The sequence below is a fragment of the Quercus lobata genome, chromosome 1 (genome assembly GCF_001633185.2).
Source record: "Quercus lobata isolate SW786 chromosome 1, ValleyOak3.0 Primary Assembly, whole genome shotgun sequence".
In the NCBI taxonomy this organism is placed as follows: domain Eukaryota; kingdom Viridiplantae; phylum Streptophyta; class Magnoliopsida; order Fagales; family Fagaceae; genus Quercus; species Quercus lobata.
This window is the reverse complement of record NC_044904.1, coordinates 29,322,944-29,347,614: the sequence shown is the minus strand read 5'-3', so window position 1 is coordinate 29,347,614 and position 24,671 is coordinate 29,322,944. Positions and strand designations below refer to the sequence as shown.

Below are 24,671 nucleotides of genomic sequence, written 5' to 3'. Positions count from 1 at the left end.
GAAGAAAATAATTCGACATAACCATTTCTAATAAATTCAACTATTTCCTTTTCTCCTTGAATCCAATTACCAGCTCGGTCTTTCATGCAAGTGATTTGGTTTCTTCTTCTACACACTAATGACGAGGTATGGTAAAAACCGGTGCTTCTATCCCCCTCCACCAACCAAGTAATTCGGGATTTCATGGCCCATAATTCCTCTTCAAGTTTCCATATTTCCATGAATTCCCGCCTCAAATCCCTCTCCAAATCCACAAGAAAATTATTGGGATTGGTGGACAGAGCTGTTTGGACACCTCTAAGTCTCGCAACAACTCTCTTCTTTCAATGAAAAAGATTCCCAAAGACCTCCTTATTCCACACTCTAGCCTTTTCCGCGAAAATGGTCGTTGCATTAGCCAGTACAATAGGACTGTTCCAGGCATCACGCACTACATTTGGGAACTCAAGATGTGACAACCACATGGGTTGGAACCTGAAGGGGCGCTGGAATCTAACTTGTTGCCTATGCTCGAGACAAACCAAAATGGGTCAATGGTCTGATTGAAGTCTTTCAAGGTGTTTAACATTAGCTTCCGGGTAAATGTTATTCCATTCAGCATTAACAAAGACCCTATCAATCCTTTCCTGAGTTAGATCTGTCAATGGCCTGTGATTGGACCATGTGAAGTGAGGCCCAGAAAAACCAATGTCAATCAGCCTACAAGTGTCCAGACATTCCTGAAAGCGAAGCGCACGGCTAATATTGACTAGACGACCCCCAAATTTATCTTCACCCACCAAGACCTCATTAAAATCGCTTGCCACAACTCAAGGTAAGGAGTGAAGCCCGACTACTGAAGACAAATTTTCCCAAAGAAGACGTCTCTCGGCAAAGTGAGAACTAGCGTACACTGCGAAGAGCAACCATGAACCCTCTTGGTGATTTAGAGTGACCACTGCATTTATTTCCTGCTTTGTTGATGATAACTCAACCACTGCTACCTAAGACGAATCCCACAATAGCCATATACCTCCACTCAACCCAATTGTATTAGCGAATATAGCTCCATCAAAGGGTAGCTTGTCTGCTATCATTTTTGCTCTGTCACCACAGGCCTTCATCTCAATTAATATCATGATAGCCGGAGAGTAAGTTCGGACTAAATCAACAATAATATTACAAAGGGTGGGCTTCAAAGCCCTATAGCAATTCCATATGAGCATATCCATATATACAAAACTAAATAAATTGACAATCAAGAAGAAGGAGGAACATCACCTCCCACATCGAGTTTCAACTCCATATCTGGTGGTTCGGCCTTACCCAATTTATCATCCATGGAATCCACCTCATGAGCTGGAGTAACTTCTTCCATTTGATTCGCATGCCACGAGCAAAGGCTTGGATCAGTTCGCTTAAGCGAACAATTTGCTATATTCGCCTTGTCTGCCTCTAATCTCGAGCCCCCATCCGTCATTTGTTGGTTCGAGATTTCCAAGAGTGGAGTACGCAGTGAGTCTGAGCTAATAATGGTAGCCGTCCCCAACTCGCTCCCCTTTTCAGACCTCGTCTCTTTTCCCACCGTATCCAACACCTTCTCCATAACAGATTCCTCATCGGTCACCTTTTGCCTCATAGAGCCACTTGCCTTGAACTCTCTGATCTCTACCTTTGGCGACTCCAAATGCTCATGCAACTTCAGGCCAAATGGGTTCCCACTTACTTATTTCCAAACTAGAGGAGCCCCTGAGTCTTTCCCTTTTCGGGTAGGAAGCTCCCTGCTTTTCTTTTTTGATTTTAGGTTTTAGGAAAGGTGTTTGTCTTTTTGCTTTTGCAACATAGATCTTTGTTTATCACGTGCCACGGGTTCAGTCATGCGATCTACACAAGTGACAAAACTTTTAAGATTATCGATGGGCTTTCGCTTTCCTTCTCTGCTATGAAAATCAACTTCCGTTGGGCCCAAAGCTAAAATAAAGGGATTGGTCTCCTAGGTTACCCTTGGGCTTAGGTCTAGAGTGCCTAAATGGGAAGCCTAGACTTTGTCTTTCACTTATTGCAGGCTTGGTTTCCTTTTCTGTGTAACTAGAACCCACAGGCCAAACGTTTCTCCCTCCTCAGCGCCAAATTGGCTTTGAAATTCCTCCTTCTTTCCCGCGCCATCAACATCACCCTTCCCCACCGGTGTTCTCACCGTGTACGGGCACTTCTCCACCCGGTGACCCACACGGCCACACCCGAAGCATAAGGAGTTTAACCCCTCGTACTGCATTAGCTGTTCAATCCTTCCCATCTTGAGCAACTTCGTAATCGATTCATCAAGGTTAACTTGAACGCAAAACCTTGTGAACCTCCCTCGTGTTTCAGCAGTGGTATGGGTATCAATCCTAGGGACTGGCCCTATGGTTTCTCCAATAGCACTTAATGCCGACAGTTCATAATACTCAATAGGCAACTCGGGCAACCATATCCACACTGCCAATGACGACATATTGGCTTTGGACGACTTAAAGTTCAGCTCCCAGCCCCTAATGGACAGGTAATGGCCTCCCACAAACCATGGTCCATCCCTAAGCACCCTAGCATGATCCTCTCCGTTTTGGAACCTAATAAGGAAGAAATCATTTCCAAGAGCGACACAATCCATTCTTCCTATCAGCTTCCAGAGACCAAGAATGCGTGCATGTAGAAAGTGGAACCCCACGGTTTTCCCAAACAATTTGACAATCAAAGCATTTGCCCGTGGAACTCTAATCTTTGCTTTCATGGTTCTTGAAAAATTCACAGCTTTCTCACCCGCTGGCAGATCAGCAAACTCCTCATCCGAGTCCGTTTCCAACTCCATATTCAACCCAAAGTCAAATGCTTGTTCAAAAGCTCCCGGAATCTCTCCAAGAAGTTTTTCCTTATATGACTTACTCCCTTCCTCAGAGGAGGAAACAGGAGTAGTGTGTTGTGACCCCACGTTATGATTTTCCTTGACCTTCTTTGTACTGCGTTGTAATTCGTCATCTTCTTCCCTTGACCTCACCGCAACCTCACTCATGCCTCACTTTTTTAGAAATTGCATATTTAGCTTCTTAGTCTTAGTCGCCTATAATGTTTTGAATAAAAATCTTATTCAATAAAAAACAAAACAAAACAAAAACCAATTTCTCTATTGGATTTGGACCTTTTCTTCTTTCTTTTTTTTCTTTTTTTTGGGGCTAAAATGTTGGAGTTGGACCTTGTTCTCACAATACAATAATTTTGACTTGAAATATTTGGGGACAGAGAAGGAAAACCACCATTTTCTAGGAGTTTGACTTTGACATTTCAAACAGAGCCCATGTTTATAGGAATGGACATTTTTCCCAGTTTTTTCAATGGCGACTAGGCTAACATTACTTCCTTTTCTGGTTACTCTCTACTTCATCCATAAGATTCCATTGATGCTTGCTCAAAATGACCAGTTCATCTACAATGGCTTCCATCAAGCAAATCTGCATCTAGATGAAACCGCTCGAATCCACCCTAATGGTCTATTGCAACTCACCAACAATTCAGGAAAACATCTTGGTTATGCTTTCTACAAACTTCCTATAAAATTCAACACTTCTTCGGGTTTAACTCAGTCTCTTTCATTTTCCACAAACTTTGTATTTGCAATAGTTCTTGAAACACCATCGAAAGGTGGACATGGAATTGCCCTCACTATCAGTCCCTCATGGAAATTCACCAATGTTGTAGCCAGAAATTATTTAGGACTCTTGAATGCCTCAAATAATGGCCTTTCAACAAACCACTTATTAGCCATTGAGCTTGATACTATAGAGGGTCAAGAATTTCAAGATATAGACAACAACCATGTGGGAATCGATGTGAACAGCATGAAATCAATTGAATTAGCTACTGCAACCTACTTCTCTGATCAAGAAAGAAAGAATATAAGCTTGGAGCTAGTAAGTGGCAACCCAATGCATCTTTGGATAGATTACAATGAAACAGAAAAACTACTGACGGTAACACTAGCCCCGACCAGCATCCCAAAACCAAATCGGCCTCTCTTGTCAACACACATCAATACATCTCAAATTCTCTTGGAATCCATGTTTGTTGGTTTCTCTGCAGCCACTGGTACAGTTACAAGTGACCACTACATTCTTGGATGGAGCTTTAATAAAAGTGGACAAGCACAAAGCCTCGATGTTTCAAAGCTTCCTCAACCTCCCCGACAAAGGAAAAGCAAAGATAAACGGGGACAAATTATCATGATTTTGATCATAGCAGTAGTGGTTGTACTGATATTGGTTACTGGAGCTATTTTCATTTTGAGGAGGAAGAAATATGCAGAAATACTAGAAGATTGGGAAAATAAGTATGGTCCTCACAAGTTCAGCTACAAGAATCTCTACAAAGCAACCAAAGGTTTCTCAAACAAAGAGATTCTTGGAGAAGGGGGATTTGGAAAGGTTTATAAAGGAACACTTCGTTCTTCCAATAAACAGATTGCAGTCAAGAAGGTCTCCTGCAATTCCAAACAAGGGATGAAGGAATTTGTGGCTGAGATCATTAGCATGGGTAGGCTGAGGCACAGGAACTTGGTGCAGCTCCTAGGATATTGCCGGCGATAGGGTGAACTCCTCTTGGTCTATGATTATATGCCCAATGGAAGCCTTGACAAGTTCTTATATGGCAATGAAAAACCAAAACTTAACTGGCTTCAACGATTTCAAATCCTCAAAGGAGTAGCATTTGGCCTTCTCTACCCCCATGAAGAGTGGGAACAAGTTGTTCTACATAAAGACGTAAAAGCAAGCAATGTTCTATTAGATGCCGAATTAAATGGAAGGCTGGGAGATTTTGGCCTTGCCAAATTATGCGACCATGCCAATCCCCAAACCACCAATGTGGCTGGAACTGTGGGTTATTTGGCTCCCGAGCTTAGTAGAACAGGTCAACCACTTGCACTGATGTTTTGCTTTTGGGGCTTTCGTGCTAGAGGTGGCTTGTGGAAGAAAGCCTATAGAGCCACAAGGACAACCTGAAGAGGTAATTTTGGTTGATTGGGTCTTAGAGTGTTGGAGAAAAGGAGCCATCCTTGATGCTAGCGATCCTAGATTGGAAAGTAATTATGTGGTGGAGGAAATGAAGTTGGTTTTGAACCTAGGCTTGCTTTGCTCACACTCAACGCAAGCAGCCAGGCCTAGCATGAAGCAAGTGATGCAGTTTTTGGATGGCAACGCTGATCTGCCAGAATTACCACATGACAGTGCTTGTTTTGGTAACTTTACACGTGTTGAAGAATCTGAGATCTTGTTGTCAATTCCTCAATCATTTGGCAAGTATTTGTCGCCCTCCTCTAGCACAGATTCAATCCTCAAGTTTGGTCGTTGAATTACTTGCATATCATGCTATGGGTAGACAAGATCGTGGAACTATGCTCAGGACCAAATCAACCAGTGGCACACAAAGACATTGTCTTCGAGGGTGGAGAAAGGATAAAAAGGAACTCGTGAATAATATGATGTATACAGTCTTTCCCTTAATGTAGAATCTGATATTATCAGTATGTAACAATATAAAATATAATATTAGTAGGAATCTACTTGAGCTCTGAGTAGTACTACAATTAGATTAATTCAGTAGTTGCAAGCTTTATAGATCAAAATTAATGGAGTGAGTTGCAGAAACCAGATTGGGTTGCTCATCAAATTTTAGAACGTAGCAACCCATGGCCAGCAATCAATTTGTATGAAAATTATTGATTGCCTTCAAAAATTAGCTAGCTGTGCGGTTTATACTGAATTGCAGTGGCAAAACGGGACATAAAGAAGTTGGAGTGGCATCAGAAAAAAGTTCTCTATTTAAAATAATAAAAAGAGAGAGAGAGAGAGAGAGAGTACTAAATACACAGATCAACAAGTTTACCCTAATTGGAACCCAATCTCTACACTTGCATACTTCAACCCAGTGAACTTATTCATTACCGTGGCACACCATGAGGATCACTGCTCTTACATATTAAAGCATCTAAGAGATTAGCAAGTTCATCCCTATTAAAGAAGTATGGATATAGGTATGGTCTCTCTTGTGTGTGTTTTCACATGAGACCATGTGTGTTTGCATGCACACAACACACACAAAGCATGCACATGCATGTGTTAAGTTGATTACTCAAAACAGATAAACCTATTAGAAACGAATTTGTGTATCAAGGATACAGCATGTCAAAATTTCTACCTTACTGCAAGAAAACAGGGGTGCAGACAAATGAAGCTAAGATTAAAAACAAAGTATTAATTATGATAACTATTAAATATTCATGTAAAATAGAATGAACATCACCCACCTACATAGCAGTATTTGTGCAATCCCTACATAATGTAAAAGAACTTGAAACACTCTTGTATAGATTCAATCCAAAGTTCATTCATCTCTTGAAGCAGGATCCACCCCAGTTGAAGGGCTATCAGCAAAATAGTCTTGGTGCTTCACATTCACGCCATACTGCTCATCAATAAAAAAACAATGGATTACTAACCAAAAAAGGAAAAGTGACCAAGGATCAGGTTCTTGATTATGATGATGACCAAAATACTAATAATAATAACAAAATCAGGGAAATAAATTATAGAACATCTAAATCAGAGACAATATATCAAGAACAATTCCAAACGCCAACAAAGAGACATAACTGGCATTCAATTAATTCTACTGCAACTTTCAAACAAATGGATTCAAAGCTGGAACAATAATATTCCATATGCCCTTAGGATATATAATGCTGGCTTGTGTCTCTGTATGTAATGTCAGGTTATACTATGTTTCCATGGGTGTTTACCCACGACCCCAATTAGAGACCCAGTAAAATGCCTCACTTTTTTTAATGAATTAAGTGCATAAATTTGTCATATAAAATGTGTCAGTTGTTAGTAGCACAGGTTTAATGAATAATATAACATTTACCGTATGGCTGAAACTTTTTTTTTTTTTTTTTTTTTTTGATACGTACCGTATGGCTAAAACATATCAGGGGGTGGTCAGATTCACCAAGTATGGCTGCCCATGGCGGTACAAGGCAGTCGTGCCTTTGTTTATACCCAAGCAACCATAAAATCCATCATACCTCTATTCTTTCATTGGTATATATCCTCCTCAATCTCTCTCTTTTCCACAAATGTTCATTCAGATACAATTGTTGACAACAAGTATAATAAAATAGTATAGAAAACAAATAAAAAAGAGAGGTGGGTGTGGGGGAGATTGTGATCCCAACACCAACGGGATGCAAGCAGATCTCAATCCCATCACACCAACAGTGAAGTGTTGTGGTGGTGGTTGCAACGCTGAGGAAGTGCACAGCAATGAGGCAGAGTAAGGATGGTTAGGTGAGATTGTGATTAATTTGTATTTGGTTGCCAAGACACTGTGAGAAAGGAAAGGATGAATTTTTTTTTATCTAGTGATGCCACCTAGGCATTTTGTTAGACACATAAGATAGAAAGTTAATGAAAGTGAACAAAATGACATAAAGTGTAATGTTTTCAATAGTTTAGGGATGAAAAAAGAATTTTTGATAGTTTAGGGACAAAAAATGAACTTCATGTAAACTTTAAAGATGGAAACAATATTTTTGCCAAAAAAGAACCCTATCCAACATTACAACTGAGTTCTAACTGCAATAAAAAAATATATATAAAAAAAATTTAAAAAAAAAATATTTGTGAACCATCCTTGGCCTTGGCTTATTTGGTACAAAGGTAGATCAATGTTGCATAAGCATTAGGTTCAAATCTAACAAACCAAAAGATATTGAAAGTTTAATCATCACCCTTCTAGGATTCCCTAGACCAAGTATCATCCTGAAATTCCACCTCATTTTGTGGATTAACTTAAAAATCAAATCAATACAGATGTATACAACAAAGAAAGAACAACCATCAGACATAGGATGTGCCAGAATTAAATCATGATCTATCAAAGAAACCCCTCTAAAATTATAATTAGAATATTACATGAAATATTATGAGAGAACATCCTAGCCACCATTTCAAAAGGGGAGATGAAACAAACCTTGATTTCTAAAGATTGTGTGACTCCTCTCATACATGATTTTGATGTATATAATAAAAAAAACACACAATGTATAGAGGATCATATCATAGGGTTAGGCTTCTCACCAAACCAACCCAATTACTGCAATGAAAGGCCCATATCTCAACTCAAACAATAGGAGATTCTAGAGCATATCGCCACACAGAAATGTGTCTAACCAGACAAAGGAATTACATAGATACTTCAAATATTTCAATAACTTGATCCAACTTTGAAACTTGTATCCTTATGATGGCATAACTTAAAATTTCTTCTCAACCAATAAAGGATTAAAGACAAGATTAAAATTTTATACTCCTAGAAAACAAATGATCTTTGATGTATTGTCAATAGGATCCAAAGACTTGAGAGTTATAAGCTCAACATCATATTTGACTTTAATAAATCTTCCAAACTACTATCAGCAATTTCCTTCCATGAGTTTCGCCATTCTCCTCAATCAACTCAATTTCTTCTTTAGCCTCTTCAAAAATTTCTTTAAAAACTTTATTTTGGCCTTCAATCTTAACTTGTTCATCACATTCAACATCTTTGATATTTCTTTCAAAATTGGTTGGACATTATTGAACTCTAAACCTGGCTCTTCACTTAATAAGTGAAAGCCATAATTCTTGTTATTATTCATACTGTATGAATTAATTGCCATATAATTTGACTTGTATGAAGCAATATTTCATCAAAATCACATGTAAAGAAGAAGTTTACCGTCACCTTCCTCATTCTTGGCAATGAATAAATTTTAGGCTTACCTCTTCACATTTTGAAATATTCTATATCATTCCACCAATCTTCCACATCACTCTCAAGCTTGCTTCATACAAGTTGCACCTTGAAATCCTTAAGGATTTTTGCATTATCAAAACAATCCTCAAGATTAATGATCAAATCTATGAATTATTGGTATGATCTACCATTAAAGCATGAGATATCATTAAAATTAAGAACATGTTGATCAAGAGTTTGGCCATGAGCGCAGAATCTGATACGAATATACCTACCATATTCATGATCTCTTTTGAATTTTAAACATAGATCGATAAGCATGTAGAAAATCTCCTAGAGTCCACAAGTCAATCACTCACCATTAGCATAAATTACCACCTTGAGGGCCTGCACCCCACAATCACTGTCAATAGGGTAGTTTCCTTCATTTCGCTTTCCCCATATCAGAATGTCAACAAGTTCTTATACCAATTAATGCAAAATGGAAAATTGCCATTAGGGACTCCTTGAATCCACAAGGAAGAATTTTGGATTCCACCATATGATAAAAAATAAACTAACTAAAATTTGATTGATAATAGACATCTATTCTTGTTTTACAAATTGTAGGCCTATTTAAAGGCTCCATAAAAAAATAAAAATCCACATAAAAACATTACTAAACAAATCCTAAATGATATCATACCGTAAAAGGACCCTAATTTGACCAAGAAAGCCTTAGAGAAACACTTAAAATGAAGCGGAGGAATTATAAAAATTACAAAAAATAAAAATAGACTCCTACATTCTGTCATACATCACACACACACACACATCTTAGGAAATAAATAAAAATAATTACAGTAAAACTGGCATATAAATGTCATAAAAGACTTCAATGCTTACCTCACGAAGTGATCTTGAGAGGTCCTCCATTGTCAATATTAGGCGCTTATCCTGTACCCAGGAAAAACTTAGGCAAGACAGCAATAATCATGATATAAAGGCAAATGAACACAAAGAGTGCATGCAGAGCACCTTTTGCTGCTTATCCCTTTTGTCCTTTACAACTGCTGCCTGTCTTGCCTTGCATTGCCTATATTAGATGTCATACAATGTTAAACATCAAATAACAAACTAGAAAAGCAACTGCCAAGGACTGGAATTTCAAGTTGTTAGTATTCAGGATGACCTATAGCTCTTCCATGAAAAAATTTTAGGATCAAATTGACATCTAAATTGGATCCACACTAACACAGAAAACTGTTAGAAAACACACATTCAAAGCCAGATACACAGCACCTATGTCACAAAGCTTATATTCCTTCACACACCCATACGAGGTCTAAGTTGGGTCACCAGTTGGTTTTTGTTATCTGATTACCGACAACATATACTCAGACTTTCAAATTTTCAATTTTAATAAAATAATATTCACCACCCATTTTAGTTCAAGGATGTGTTATTTGTCAATTAGTATGTAGATATTCAATGCAGACATTGAAATAGCTGATTGAAGTATAAGAAGCCAAGCATGTAGTAGATAAAGCATCTAAGTAGTAAGCCCAACTCCACTTTGCATCTTTGAAATTACTGGTGTTTTATTTCAAAGAAACATAAAAAATAAATAAATAAATAATATGTCAAGTACAAAGACCTCCCCAACTTCTACACCCACCCTTATGCCTCTCCCTCAAAACCTAAAATACTTGTTGCATTCCAGTTTGTATTCCCAAATCATAGAAAAGGATAATATTTTTTGAGTTTGAAAACATATATTGGTGTACCGTGTATCTACATGTATGTGCATGAATGTATCTACATGATGAAATGGTATAAGAAGAGTTGAGTAGCATACTGAAGAGCATCACTTGCAACCTCAGATACAAACTTTTGCGTAGCAACAGCCACCAGCCTAATTCTGCAAAAATAAAAGCCAAATAAAATTGAATCAGACAAGATATAGCATTAAAAGAAAAAACCGAAAAACATACATAAATATAACATCAAAATCCATTCTTCTCTAATGTCTTCAGCAAGATTTGAACTTTTCTTTATTTGTAAAGTTACTCAAATTTATAAGAACTTGAACCCACCTCCTCACCCTGAGCACCATGGTTATAAGAACTTTGAAAGCACACCCCTTAGTTAATTCCCATCAAAATTTGGAATTAAGCACTAAATTTCAAAAAGGAAAAAGTAACAAACACTGATAATATTTATTCAAATCCTCAGAAATAGACAAAGAACCTTGACAACATAAATCTTAAAATTTGTTTCATTTCAATTTTTATTTGAAAAAAAAATCAATAAATAAATAAATAACACGTACAATCGAACATCGGGGCATTGAAATCCACTCTTGGCTAAGTAATGCTCCACCAACTCGTCTGGTATCTGAGAATGTAAAATTCAATACAAACCCATTAAAATTTTAATATAAAACACAATAAATTCAAATTTTAGAGAGAGAGAGAGAGAAGAGTTACAGTGGGAGTGTAGTCCATTAAGGAAGCGAGAAAATCAGAGAGCGCAGCGTCATCATCGTGTCTACCATCGCTCGCTTGCTGTTGCTGATTTTGGTTCATTCTCTCTTTCTCTCTCGCACCAAATCCCCGCCAGCAAACAGAGATTGATGAAGAAATCGTGGGAAATTAAAATGGGGGAAGAAGATTAGATGGGTTCAGGCCCATTCTTTGCTAAACCCAGTAACTCATTATCAGAGCCCATCAAATTCTTGCAGCCTAAACCCACTTCTAAACCCAAATTATGGTGGATGATTTGAACAATTTAAAATAAATTTAAATTTTCAGTAATAAAGTTTTGGGTAAGGATTATATCCAGTTGCACTAGACTCATCTGAATGATGTCATCTGTCTACTATTAGACGTGTTATCATTTGGATTATATCCTTCATACTTAAGCCAAGTCCTAAAACATTTAATCGAAGTAGTATGTTAAATTAGTGGAAGTTGTAACTTTGATAATAGAGTTTCATCTAGAGTTTATGAAAAATATTAAAGTTATTACTAAAGACTTATAGTCTGTCACATTAATAACATAAGAATTAAATTTTTAATTACTTTTTGTTTTTTTTTTTAGAAATAATTACAACATTCTGCTAATTCTGCAATTCGAACCCTTTTTCTCCTAAACCCCCAAGCATTTTGTGCATGGAAAAGTGCCAAATTTTTCAAGTATTCAAGTGATTTTTTGGAATGTAATAAATTTAGATTAATCTTTTAACTGCATATATTATTAACTACTAGTCCCTAGCCTACATGGCATTAACGTAGTAACACCCAAAATTGTTTTTGTAGATATACTTGACATTGCACTTCTTTAACAATAGTCTATATTCTTTTTCTTGCTTACGTTTTCGTTTGATTTTAAAACTTTACCACAATCCACTAACCTTTATTAACACTTCAATTGGAATGAGGGAAGAGAATATAAAAAAAATTTAATATTTTTTCCATACCCTTGTTTGAGAGTTTAAATAGAAATGATGGAAAGATCATTTTTTGTCCTGATTAAACCAATGTTTGGCTATCATTCATGGACCGTGTTGCAGTTATGCTGTCAGCTGCAATAGAACTTTTTGGAAACAAGTAATATCAAAGTGAAAGAAATAGTGAGAAACAAGAGGCTGTCTTTCTGCTTCTGCATCAGTTTCTTGATCTTTCATTTTACTTGCTCAAATAAATCTCTTGCCTCAACCTTTTCTTCTGATTCAAAGTGTAAAGTTGAATGCTTTTAATGTAAAGACTTGCTAAAGAATGCGAAGACTTTGTCAAGTGCAGAATAGTTGTATATCATGGGCCCGGCCTTCCATATAATGAAAGTCTCAATTGCCTTCCACTTCAATTGCCAAGAAGATAAATTAGAAAACAGAAAACTCTACATATAATAATAATTTGTTAATAAAATTCCTGAGGCACTGCAATAATTCAACAGGAAATATGCAAATTTTATATGCAAGTTGACTGAACAGCGATTGAACCCAACTGCTTGAAGAGATCAATGAGTAATGTATCAGCCATAGCTGATGGAGACTTAGGATCTGTTTGGATAGAACTTATTTTGCTGAAAGTGAAAACTTAAAACTGAAAACACTGTAGCAAAATAATTTTTAAATGTGTAAATAGTACCGTGGGACCCATTTTTAATGAAAAAGTTGATAAAAAGTGGAGTTTGTGGGTCCGTAAACAGTGCATATGTGCACTGTTCACTGCAGAAAGTCAACAATTGCGGTTACTGTTCATTGAACAGTAACCGCAATACTCCAAATGAAAACGCGTGAAAAAAAATAAAAATAAAAATAAAAATAAAAAACAAAAACGCAACGCAACGCAACTTAAGTCCAACCCAAACACACACTTAAAGTAAAGTTGGATTTGACAACACAAAAGAAACAGAAAGTGTTTAGCAAGTGCGCATGTGAATGACAGCAATGGATCCATAATTTTAGATATTTAGCATCACCAAAATTTATTTTATTTATTTTATTTACACACATACTGTAACAGTAAATCTATTTTAACTTTTAACATAATAAAATAATATAAATATCATAATAAAATAATATAACCTTTACAATAAAATAATATATCCTACTACCCAAAAAAAAATTCACACCAACCACAACCACCTCTACCTTCAGCCACAGCCACAACCACAATCACACATACCCAGCAAGGTAGCAACCATCACCACCACACACCCCAGCAAGGCAGCAACCACCACCACCCCACCATCACACACACCCCACCAAGGCAAAAACCACCAACAAAACAGGAAAAAAAATTTTAAAAAAAAAAAAAAAAAAAAAAAAAAAACCCACTAATCACCAACAAACACCAAACCAAGCACAACACCGATTGGAGAAACCACTAACAAATACCAATTGTAGAAACCACCCATTGCTGAAACCACTGATTGCAGAAACCACCAACAAATCAGCAATCCACAGCCCATCCCATGCCCACCAAACACCAAAACCACTAATCCGACCGCCCAATAACCATACCAACACTGATTCAGCCACCTAAACACCAACCCACAGCCCATCCCATGCCCACCAAGATCCACCAAAACCCACAGCCTCCGACCCACAATCCCCACGCCGCCACCATCGCATCGCCCACGACCACCAGAAATCCACAGATCTCGTCTGGGCCGGTGACGGAGAGAGAAAGAGAGATGGGCGGCAGTGGTGGATCGAAGGCTTGGGAGGCGTGGGCCAGTGGATCGTGTGTCGACGAAGGCTTGGGTCGGCTTGGGCCAATGACGTTGAGGCCGGTGGAGGCGTTGGGCGGCTTGGGCCGGTGACATTGAGGCTGGCGGAGATGTTGAGCACGAAGTGATCGAGAGAGAGAGAGAGAGAGAGGAATTTTTTTTATTTTAATCACCGGCCCTGAATAAAATATTTTTTTTTTTAGCTCTCATGAACAGTGCACATTTATCTATAGATGTGCACTGTAGCAGTGGAGCTAAAAAAAATTGATTTAGCTCCACTGCTGGAGCATCATTTTAATGTTTGTATAACTAAAATTTAGTATTATAATATTATATCTCCTCTGCTGCAAATGCCCTTATCCGAATTATTTTGTAGTAGTTTTGGACAGGAGTGGCAAAGATACTATTTTCTCCTCTGCTGCAAATGCCCTTATCCGAATTATTTTGTAGTAGTTTTGGACAGGAGTGGCAAAGATACTATTTTCTCCTTCGATAATATTAGATAGAGAAAAAAGCATTGTTAGGTACTGTCTTTGTCAAGTCAGATTTGAGCGGGTCTCACAGTTTTCAAATTATTTACAACAGTGCTATTAAAAAGTAAAAACATTTTTTTTTTTAGGGACGAAAAACTGTTACTTGAATAATAAGGGGTCGTGTAGGGGTGTTTGATAGTTTTGAACACATTTTTGAGTATTTTAAATAATATTAGATATATTTTTATATTTTTTTTATTCATATATATATATATATCAAAAATATCTAAATAATATTATTTAAACTCTCCTACCAAACATCCCTAAATAATATTACTTCAGTAATATTATTTGTTATTTTTAAAAATATATATAATATTATTTAAATATTAAAAAATGTTCCTCAAGACGCTCTACCATAGCGCTCATAATTTCCTTAAATCATGACATAAAATTTGGCCCAAAATGAGATTGGGAAAGACGGGTCTCACCCTCATAAAATTGCACGGATCTCAATCCTTGAAAATGACATTTTGTTTGAGAGATTCGGAAGATTTTTAAGTCTGTTGCAAATCGTCCAGTTGTGTTTGAAGGTACCATACTCGGTACAGGATATTTATTACACAAGACAAAAATGGAGTCTTTTATTTTATTTTGTTTTGAAAGTTGCTTCGGCACTATTTATTGAGATGCAGAGAGACAGTTGAGGGTGTGGACCAGGACTATGTTGATGTGGTACTGGTTTGTCCCTCTCTCTTAATTGCACTATGCTCTGTTTTACTTCTTTTCTTTGGGTCTCAAACTCAGAGCTGAACTTCTTTCCCAAAAGTAGTTGCAGTACACTCCAATACTTCACCAACTTTGATTTTGAAATCTTATCGCCTCAGCATTATAACGCCAGCTACAGTAAATACGTCAGAAACACAGCAAATTACAAACTCAAATTGATAAGATTTTAAACTATGTGTCCTCTCACTGGTGGTAAATCCCACACCTTATTTGCAAAAATATTTTTTTTATCCCATCGCTGGTTTCTAGGCAATTCGTAATCTGTAATTGAGAGACTGTCCTATATTTTTTTTTGTGACAGTTCAATTGGCACATTCAAAGTATTTGGTATATCCCACAACTTAATAACATAAGAATTAAATTTTTAATTACTTTTTGTTTGAGTGATGCTACCACAACAACAAATTTTTTAAGTATTCAAATGATTTTTTGGAATGTAATAAATTTAGATTAATCTTTTAACTGCATATATTATTAACTACCAGTCCCTAGCCTACATGGCATTAACGTAGTAACACCCAAAATTGTTTTTGTAGATATACTTGACATTGCACTTCTTTAACAATAGTCTATATTCTTTTTCTTGCTTACGTTTTCGTTTGATTTTAAAACTTCACCACATTCCACTAACCTTTAACACTTCAATTGGAATGAGGGAATAGAATAAAAAAAAAAATTAATATACTTTCCATTCTCTTATCTGGGAGTTTAAATAAAGATGATAGAAAGATCATTTCTTTATTTAGAAGTTTAAGTGAGATTGTGGAAGGAAATGGAATAGGTAGGAAAAAATACTCATTTATTTTTATTCCCTCAAAAACTCAAATTTTCATCCCCAGACATTTTTGGAAAGAAAATTAAAAGGAAAAAGTTTGTCTGGCTATATATATCATATATATCATATACTATATAATAAAGCTTGGGCTTAGACGTCATGATTGCGCTAAGTGACTACATCAAATTGTAGAATATTTTTTAAATTTTTAGAATTAAAAAATATATAAAATTTTTCTTCTTCTATAATCTCTAAGTTGATAAAAATCTTAATTTAATTACAATCCATATTCTTCATATAATCCATCTAATCTTTATTTAATTTTTATTTGATTACAATCCAAATTCTTCATCTAATTCTTAATAATGGATTTGATAGATAGACTTCCAGATCTACAGTCTAAGAATGATTATTTATCTAAATTAAAAGAATCTTTAACTGAAACTGACAGATTTGAAATAGATCTAAAAGATTATAAGTCAACTTATAATTTTACAGAAATTACTGATAGATTTAAACCCAATAAACCTATAACTATGATGGACCTACAAATAGATATTAATAAACTAAAAAATGAACTGAAAGAATTAAAATCAGAAAATTTCATATTAAAAGGCATGGTTGAACAGATAACTGCGCAAGTAATTAACATAAAAGATAGAATTAAATATTGTAAGGAACCTTTGACAGACTCCCCTTATCTTGACAGACATAATTATACTGGTGAAAGTTCTCATAACGAAGATGATAAAGATGCATTTTTAAATATAATTGACAGAATGATATTTCAGAAGTAGTACACGGAGATAACTTTGGTAGTTCATAAAGAATTTTCATTAACAGTTATTGCCCTTGTTGATTTAGGTGCTGATATGAATTGCATACAAGAAGAATTAATACCCTCTAAGTATTATGAATCAACAACAGATAGATTAACTCAGGCTAATGGTGATAGACTTAAAATAAGCAATAAGCTAACTAAGGCATACATATATAATAATGGAATCAAGTTTAGAACACCTTTCTTCTTAACAAATAAGTTGTCCTCTAAAATTATATTAGGAAATCCTTTTTTGGCTTTAATTTACCCCTTTTTCACTACAGACAATGGAATATGTACTAATATTTTGGAAACAGAAGTATTCTTTAAGTTCCTCATACCCCCATTCCCCAAAGATATACACTTACTAAAAGAAATTTCCATCTCAAAGGATAAAAGTACTGATAACAATGACCCAGTGATAGATAATGATGAAATTCCTAAAATGTTAGATAATACTATTCTACCTAGTAACAGTAATACTTAAGTATATATATACTTAAGTGTGTGTGTATATATATATATAAAAAGAGTTTTTATGAAAACAAAATATTTTCCTACCTTTGTTGACTATTCTAGTCTTTCTTCTTTTGTTTCTACATATCTTTCCATTATTTCTTCTATCTCTATGACATATGCCTTGTACTATAGAATCATGACTTTTAGTTCTTTCTTATCCTTTCCCAACATGTACTTTTTCCAACCTCATTGTCACTTCCATAATGGCCATTAATTAGTTAATTTTAAAATTTATGGTCAATTGTCTGGCAAGCAAGATAGCCATTCTAAGGCTAAAGTCTCAAACCAAATTCTGCGAAAATAGAAATCTTTAATAAAGATTTCAGCCAACGCATGAAGGCATCTCAATAGAGACAATATCCCTTCAGAATACAAGGTCAACAATGACAGTGTATTCAAGTGGTGATTAGAAAGGTTTAACAAACAAAATAACCACTATAATTATCAATTGGACAAAATAACAAACAAGATAGACAACTGCGCCAGATCACTATGATTTCCAAACAGATACAGACAGATGTCCCCAAGTCACTACTACTGTTCATGAACATGTGTAGAAAGAGTTTAGTCAAGGACAAATTTGATTACAATCCAAATGCTTCATCAATTCTGTAGGGTCGGTCTTTGGGGCCCAAGCCCAACAAGTAAGTGATTCTGGCCCAAAGAACCCTAGACAATGAATTTGTAAAGAGCGGGTTACAGAACTAGGGCTAGACAAAGTGAACGTTAGTTAATTGTATGTCATGCAACAGTTTGAACGTAAGAATATCTCCTTAATGTCCTCAGGATACTCAGTCCGAGGAAACGTATGGGTGCACCTCTGGTTCTGATCAAAGACTATTGCCTTCCTCTTTCTTTCTATATCCTTTTTTGTTTTCAAATTTTCTATCCCTTCTTCATGGGGATTTCCTTCTCTTATATAGCCTCCTTAAATTGATAAGAGCCTTACACTTGTTAACCATCTGGACCTTCACTTGAGTGCATGTCCCATCGGACATCCACCTTATCTTTCTGTGAGTTGCATTGGCCAATGTTATACTGTTCGCCTGTCTTCTCCACATTAATGCGGCTGGAAAAATAGCTTCCTTGCATTTAATGCGGCAGTTGTGGTCTCCCCCTGGACGTCTTACATTTTCTTCCTTCTTCCTGCTTTGTAAGGCTCATCCTACTACCCACATTTGTTTGGGATGATTCTTCACTGTGGATGGGGTGCACATTGGGCCCGTATTTGGTGTGTCCGAGGAGACATTCCTCCTCGGACGTCTTTTTAAATAAGTTGGGCTCAACAGGGTTAGGCTGGAAGTCTTTTGGTCCCCCTTTTCCCTTTTGGTCATGGCTGGGCTCCGTGCGGGGCCCAAAGCCCATCATTGACTTGGGAATTTTACCCCTACAATAGCCCCTCAAAATTTCGGCTCTTTCCCTCTTGTCCGAGGAGGAAAGGCGGGATTTTGACATTCATAGGATCATTTACTGTGGATTCCTGCTTCACCCGTGCGGAGATATGCTTCCCACGAGCCTCATTAATGCTGAAGGCGTTTAATGACCCATGAGGTGCTAATTATTGCTTTTAGTGATTTTATATCTTTTCAATCCGACGGTTGGGTGCCAGATCAACGGTTGATATAATTTCCATTTCTCTAGGCGGGAGTATGTCTGTCTAGCTTCTCCCGGATATATAAGATTTTTTTTAAAAGGCATTTCCTCCCCATTTTTTGGACAAGCACTCAGAGCACTCCAGTACCTTCCCTTTCAAAGTGTTCAAGCCTTCGCAGTCGTCCCCTTGAAGATTTCCGGCAAGTTCCTCACCCGTAAGTGCACATTTCTTTTCCGTTGCCTTTCCCGGCGTTATTCCTTAAGTAAATCATCGTCGCGTTGCCTAGGATTAGGGGGATGGGTAAGCTTGAGAAAATGGTAGACTCTTCGGCCGGTATGGAAGGCTTCAGGGCGAAGTACCGTATTCCGCCGGAAGTAAGTCTAGAGTATTGCCATTTGGAGGAAATTTTGATCAAGACAAAGATGGGGCAGGTCGCCATTCCAATGATAGCCTTCGTGGAAGGAGGAATGACGATCCCAATGGGGAGGATAACTAGGGATTATTTGCATGGTCATAGGCTGGCTCCCCACCAGTGCGCCGCGAACATGTTCCGCATCCTGGGGTACATAGATGCCTTGAACGATCAGATGAACCTCGGCCTTTCGTGGCACGACATGGTTCATCTATATGAATACCATAGCCTCGGCGACTCATATTACCTAAAGTCCAGGTCCGACGAGGTGAGGTTGATATCCTGCCTTCCCAAGTCCAACAAAGGCTTGAAGGATGACCTTTTGATCGTCTCCGGACCATGGCACGACGGTATTCACTGCCCGGTCAGGGCAGGAAAACCAGGTGGGACATCGTAGAATTAGATCCCCTGGAGGGGACCTTAGTTTTGAGCTTTCTTTTCCTTTTTCAGTTCTGGTTCTGTTTATTTGCCTCCTCGGACTAACGTACCCCTTTTCTTTGGGCTTCGCAGACAAGGAGCGAAGGTCTCCTCGGCTAAGCTTGGTCAACGTCCCGGCACTCAATTTTCTTCTAAGGTCTGAGATTTACGTGAGCGCGGACGGGCAACTGCGGTCCGCTCCTCTGATTTTGGACTATGTGCCTCTCTCGCGATCTATAGTAGACGCTGGTCAAGCCATCAGGGCCGGTAGTCCAAGGTTAGCACGCATTGACGTTTCCATACCAGAATTTCTCGCTCCGAGAGACTTACCTCCCGTCCAGCTGCTTACTCAGCGCGTTCTTCCCGCAGCAGTTGTCCCTGGGAAGAAGCTGGTTCCTCGCAATCATCCTTGGAGGATCATATTGACAAGTTCCACTTCATCGTGGAGGGAGAGGTGTCGGCTAGGCCAGTAAAGTTTTCAGACTCCGATTCAGACCTAGACCGAGCCTCGGCTGCCCCCAATCTTGGTCTGGTAATTGCACAAGTTGATACCAGCCAAGAAATCGAGGAAGAAGGCATGTATCTAAAACCCAGATCTGGTCTCAGGGGCCTCCTTTCCAACAGGAATAAAGGGCAATCTTCCAAGGATGCCCCAAAGGAGCAGCCTACTTCTAAGGTTTCTCCTCCTCTTCCTCCCACCTCGGATGCAGCACTACAGCCCATGCCCAATTTGAGGCGAAAAAGGCCTGTGGAAGAGTTGGAGGAGGGCAAGGTTGGCCATGAAAAGGCCAAGCACCAGAAGAAGGGCAAAGAAACTAAAGAGCCCAAGGAGAAGAGGACCAGGTCCATTGACAGCCGAGACGAGACTGCTATTCGGAGGGAACAGCGGACCTGGTCGCCACAGCTGGAGTTGGATGGTGCTCCGATCTCTTAGGACGCAACTCTCTGGGAAGCCCAGTGAGGACAGGCATCATTCCTGGCTGAGGCCCTGCAACCGCCCCTTATTTTGCCTCGAGATATGGAGGGTCTTAGGGTTACTCGGCAACCAGACCTTTTCTATCGCTGAAGAGGGACATGGCTATGGTAAGTAAAACTTCTCTTATCTAGCTTTCTTATTCCGTATCTGTTTGTTTGTCATTCTCTTTTAATTTGGTCTCTATTTTTTGCGTAGGTCACTCAACAAATTTTCATTACCGAGGAGTGGGACAAGAAGACTCGCGAGGACCTGCACAATGAAGCTAAGTCTCGCCTCGTTGCTGAGAAGGCTGCCGGCGACCTTAGGCAGGAAAAGGATCGCCTAAGCAGCAAGGTGAAGGAGGCGCAGAGGGCTCGCGCGAGCGCCGAGGCCGGACATAAGAACGTCACCAAGCAGGCTGAGGATCTGCGCCAACAGCTCTGCCAGTCCGAGGAAAAACTCGCGACAAAGAAGCAGGCGGTCTTAGATCTCAAGGCCGAGCTTGCAAAGGTCAAGGATGAGGCCCGCTTGGCCAGGGAGGCGGCCGAGAAAGCGGTGGCGACCTCATATGATCGCGGAGTCAGGGACACTGAGATTAGGCTGACCGAGGAGGTGGTCGCCGTATGCAGGGACTACATCACCATGTCTTGGGGTGTAGCCTTGGATCTGGCAGCAGTTCCAGCGGACTCTGATCTCCGGCAAGTTGAGAATTTCTTTTTTCCGGAGGATATTCGTGAGATTCCGAACGCGGTTGCCCCTGAGGAGCCTCTCTCAATGAAGGCCTTAGCCTCGGACTCTCCTATGCTTGAAGTTGAGGATGCGCAGCCGGCCGCGAAGGACAAGTAGCCCGAGGACAGTCTCTCAATCAGGGATGTTGTCGCACAGGCTAAGGAGGCTGTTTCGGGAACCCAGGCAGCAGATGATCAACCCAAGCCTACTCAGGGTTTAGACTTAGGAAAGTAGTGTAGTAGTGTAGGATTTTATTTGTAGCTACCCTTTTATATTTTGTTCTGTTAACGTTTGTAAGACAATGCTTTTGGATTTCAATGAAAGGTGTCGTTTTCCTTTAAATCATGTTGTTCTACTATCTTTCCTGCTTTCATCATGAATGAATGTCTATTCAGCCACTAACTGTTGAAAACCAAGCATGAATGAACGAATATGTAAAAAATAATAGTCGATAATCATATAAGACTGATTCGAGATTAATTTCCCCCAAGTCTGTGGTCCGAGGAGCCAGGCAGGACTTGGGTTCTGTTTAACACTTAGTGAAAAAGGCTTCGAGGTTAATTTCCCCCAAGTCTGTGGTCCGAGGAGCCAAGCAGGACTTGAGTTCTGTTTAACACTTAGTGAAAAATGCTTCGAGGTTAATTTTCCCCAAGTCTGTGGTCCGAGGAGCCAGGCAGGACTTGGGTTCTGTTTAACACTTAGGGTGCGTTTGAATCGACTTCCAACGAATTTCGGAAATCAATTTCCGGAAAATTCTGCGTTTGGCTGTCACGGAAAACATTATTTTCTGGAAATTGATTTCCTGTTGACCGAAATTTTCAGCCTTGACCACGGAAATGAATTTCTGCCTTCATTTTCACTTCAAAGCATTTCCGGAAAAAGAGAGAGAGAGAGAGAGAGAGAGCGCGCGCGAGAGAGGAGAAGAACATTCCAGTCAGTCCGATGATCGCCGGCGGACTCCGAGCTCCAGGCGGCGCCGATCTCGCGAGCTCCAGTCCGACACCGCGAAGATCGCGATCGACGGCGCGATCTCACCTTCGCGAGATCGCGCCGTCGCGAGATCACGCAGTTGATCGCGATCTCGCCTTCGACCGAGATCGCGATCGACGGCGCGATCTCGCGAAGCGTCGATCGCGAGATCACGCCGTCGCGAGATCGCGATCTCGCGACGCGTCGATCGCGATCTTGGCAGCGCCGCTCGCGAGATCGCGCCGTCACCGTTGATCGCGAGATCGCGCCGGCGAGATCGCGATCGTTGATGATTTTTTCTGGATTTGTGTTTTCCTTCTTCTTTTCCAAACACCAGAAAATATTTTCCGAAATTTTTTTTGAAATGCAACCAAACACATGGAAACATTTTCCTTTTCCGGAAATTAGCATTTCCGAAAAATATGTATTTTCCAGAAAACGTTTTACAGCAACCAAACACAGCCTTAGTGAAAAATGCTTCGAGGTTAATTTCCTCCAAGTTTGGGGTTTGAGGAGCCAGGTAGGACTTGGGTTCTGTTTAACACTTAGTGAAAAATGCTTCGAGATTAATTACCCCCAAGTCTGTGGTCCGAGGAGCCAGGCAGAACTTGGGTTCTGTTTAACACTTAGTGAAAATGGCTTCGAGGTTAATTTCCCCCAAGTCTGTGGTCCGAGGAGCCAGGCAAGACTTGGGTTCTGTTTAACACTTAGTGAAAAATGCTTCGAGATTAAGTTCCCACAAGTCTGTGGTCCGAGGAGCCAGGTAGGAATTGGGTTCTGTTTAACACTTAGTGAAAAATGCTTTGAGATTAATTTCCCCCAAGTCTGTGGTCCGAGGAGCCAGGTAGGACTTGGGTTCTGTTTAACACTTAGTGAAAATGGCTTCGAGGTTAATTTCCCCCAAGTCTGTGGTTCGAGGAGCCAGGCAGGACTTGGGTTCTGTTTAACACTTAGTGAAAAATGGCTTCGAGGTTAATTTCCCCCAAGTCTGTGGTCCGAGAAGCCAGGCAAGACTTGGATTCTGTTTAACACTTAGTGAAAATGGTTTCGAGGTTAATTTCCCCCAAGTCTGTGGTCCGAAGAGCCAGGTAGGACTTAGGTTCTGTTTAACACTTAGTCCAAGTAACTGTACAGTAATGTGGTGCTAAGAATTATGTCTTTCATTAATAACGGTACATTTTCAGGTTATTTACATTCCAAGGGCGTGGCACTACATGTTCATCCAAATCTTCCAAAAAGTGGGCTCCTATGCTGGCTATGGAGGTGATACGATATGGGCCTTCCCAATTTGGTCTGAGTTTCCCCCACACAGGGTTTCTCGCAGTGCCAAGGACCTTCCTCAGTACCAGATCCCTAGGCGCCAGGGGCCTCAACTTCACCTTGGCATCGTAACCTTGCTTGAGCTTTTGCTGATAGTGGGCAAGCTAGACCATTGCGCTTTCCCTTCTTTCCTCGATGAGGTCCAAGCTTTTTTCCAGAAGTCCATTGTTGGCACTGGGGCAGAATGTAGTGGTCCTTTGTGTTGGGAAGTTTACCTTCAGTGGAATGACAGTCTCGGCCCCATAGGTTATCGAAAAGGGGGTTTCCCCTGTGGACCTGCAAGGCGTGGTGCGGTGTGTCCACAAGACATGGGCCAACTCTTCGGCCCACCTCCCTTTCGCGTCATCTAACCTCTTTTTCAGCCCATTCACTATAGTTTTGTTGACGGCCTCCGCTTGCCCATTACCCTGCGGGTAAGCTGGTGTGGAGTATCTGTTGGTAATTCCCAGCTCACTACAGTACCTTCTGAAAGCTTTACTATTAAACTGGAGGCCGTTGTCCGAGACCAGTGTGTGAGGTATCCCGAATCTAGTGACGATATTTTTCCAAATAAATTTCTTGGCATCAACGTCCCTAATATTCGCCAGTGCCTCGACTTCAACCCATTTTGTGAAAGAATCTGTGCTGACGAGAATAAATCTCTTGTTCCCTGTCTCTTTGGGAAACGGTCCCAGGATGTCTAAGCCCCAATATGCGAATGGCCAAAGGCTGGACAGCGAGTTAAGGTTTCCGCTAGGCTGATGTATATTCGGAGCGAACCTTTCACACTGGTCGCACTTCTTCACATATTCCTGCGCCTCTTTCTGCATGCTTGGCCACCAATAACCCTACGTTATGGCCCTATGGGATAAGGACCTACCCCCCGTATGACTTCCACAGA

At 39.4% G+C, this 24,671-nt stretch overlaps 2 protein-coding genes and 1 pseudogene across 2 annotated transcripts; 1 reads left to right on the top strand and 2 right to left on the bottom strand.

Annotated features, from left to right (window-relative positions):
• Positions 1–2,035: 2,035 nt before the first annotated feature.
• On the bottom strand, positions 2,036–3,028 carry LOC115952163. The gene has a single exon (XM_031069240.1). The coding sequence runs from the start codon at positions 3,026–3,028 to the stop codon at positions 2,036–2,038; it is 993 nt and encodes a 330-aa protein (XP_030925100.1).
• Positions 3,029–3,338: 310 nt separating this feature from the next.
• LOC115986094 lies at positions 3,339–5,358 on the top strand (annotated as a pseudogene).
• An 867-nt stretch (positions 5,359–6,225) lies between these two features.
• On the bottom strand, positions 6,226–11,586 carry LOC115986100 (transcription initiation factor TFIID subunit 10-like). The gene is made up of 6 exons (XM_031108963.1): positions 11,271–11,586; positions 11,114–11,178; positions 10,640–10,702; positions 9,820–9,877; positions 9,688–9,738; positions 6,226–6,471 (listed from the first exon to the last, which is right to left on the bottom strand). Exons 1-6 carry the CDS (start codon positions 11,367–11,369, stop codon positions 6,391–6,393), a joined length of 417 nt encoding a protein of 138 aa, XP_030964823.1. The 5' UTR covers positions 11,370–11,586; the 3' UTR covers positions 6,226–6,390.
• Between the last annotated feature and the right edge of the window lie 13,085 nt (positions 11,587–24,671).

Excerpts from the sequence above, each read along its gene's own strand:
- LOC115952163 (XM_031069240.1), bottom strand. The coding sequence starts at position 3,028 with ATGAGTGAGGTTGCGGTGAGGTCAAGGGAAGAAGATGACGAATTACAA.
- LOC115986100 (XM_031108963.1), bottom strand. The coding sequence starts at position 11,369 with ATGAACCAAAATCAGCAACAGCAAGCGAGCGATGGTAGACACGATGAT. Across the intron at positions 11,179-11,270 it reads TAATGGACTACACTCCCACT|ATACCAGACGAGTTGGTGGA; the intron begins GTAACTCTTCTC and ends TTACATTCTCAG. Across the intron at positions 10,703-11,113 it reads CAATGCCCCGATGTTCGATT|AATTAGGCTGGTGGCTGTTG; the intron begins GTACGTGTTATT and ends TTATTTTTGCAG.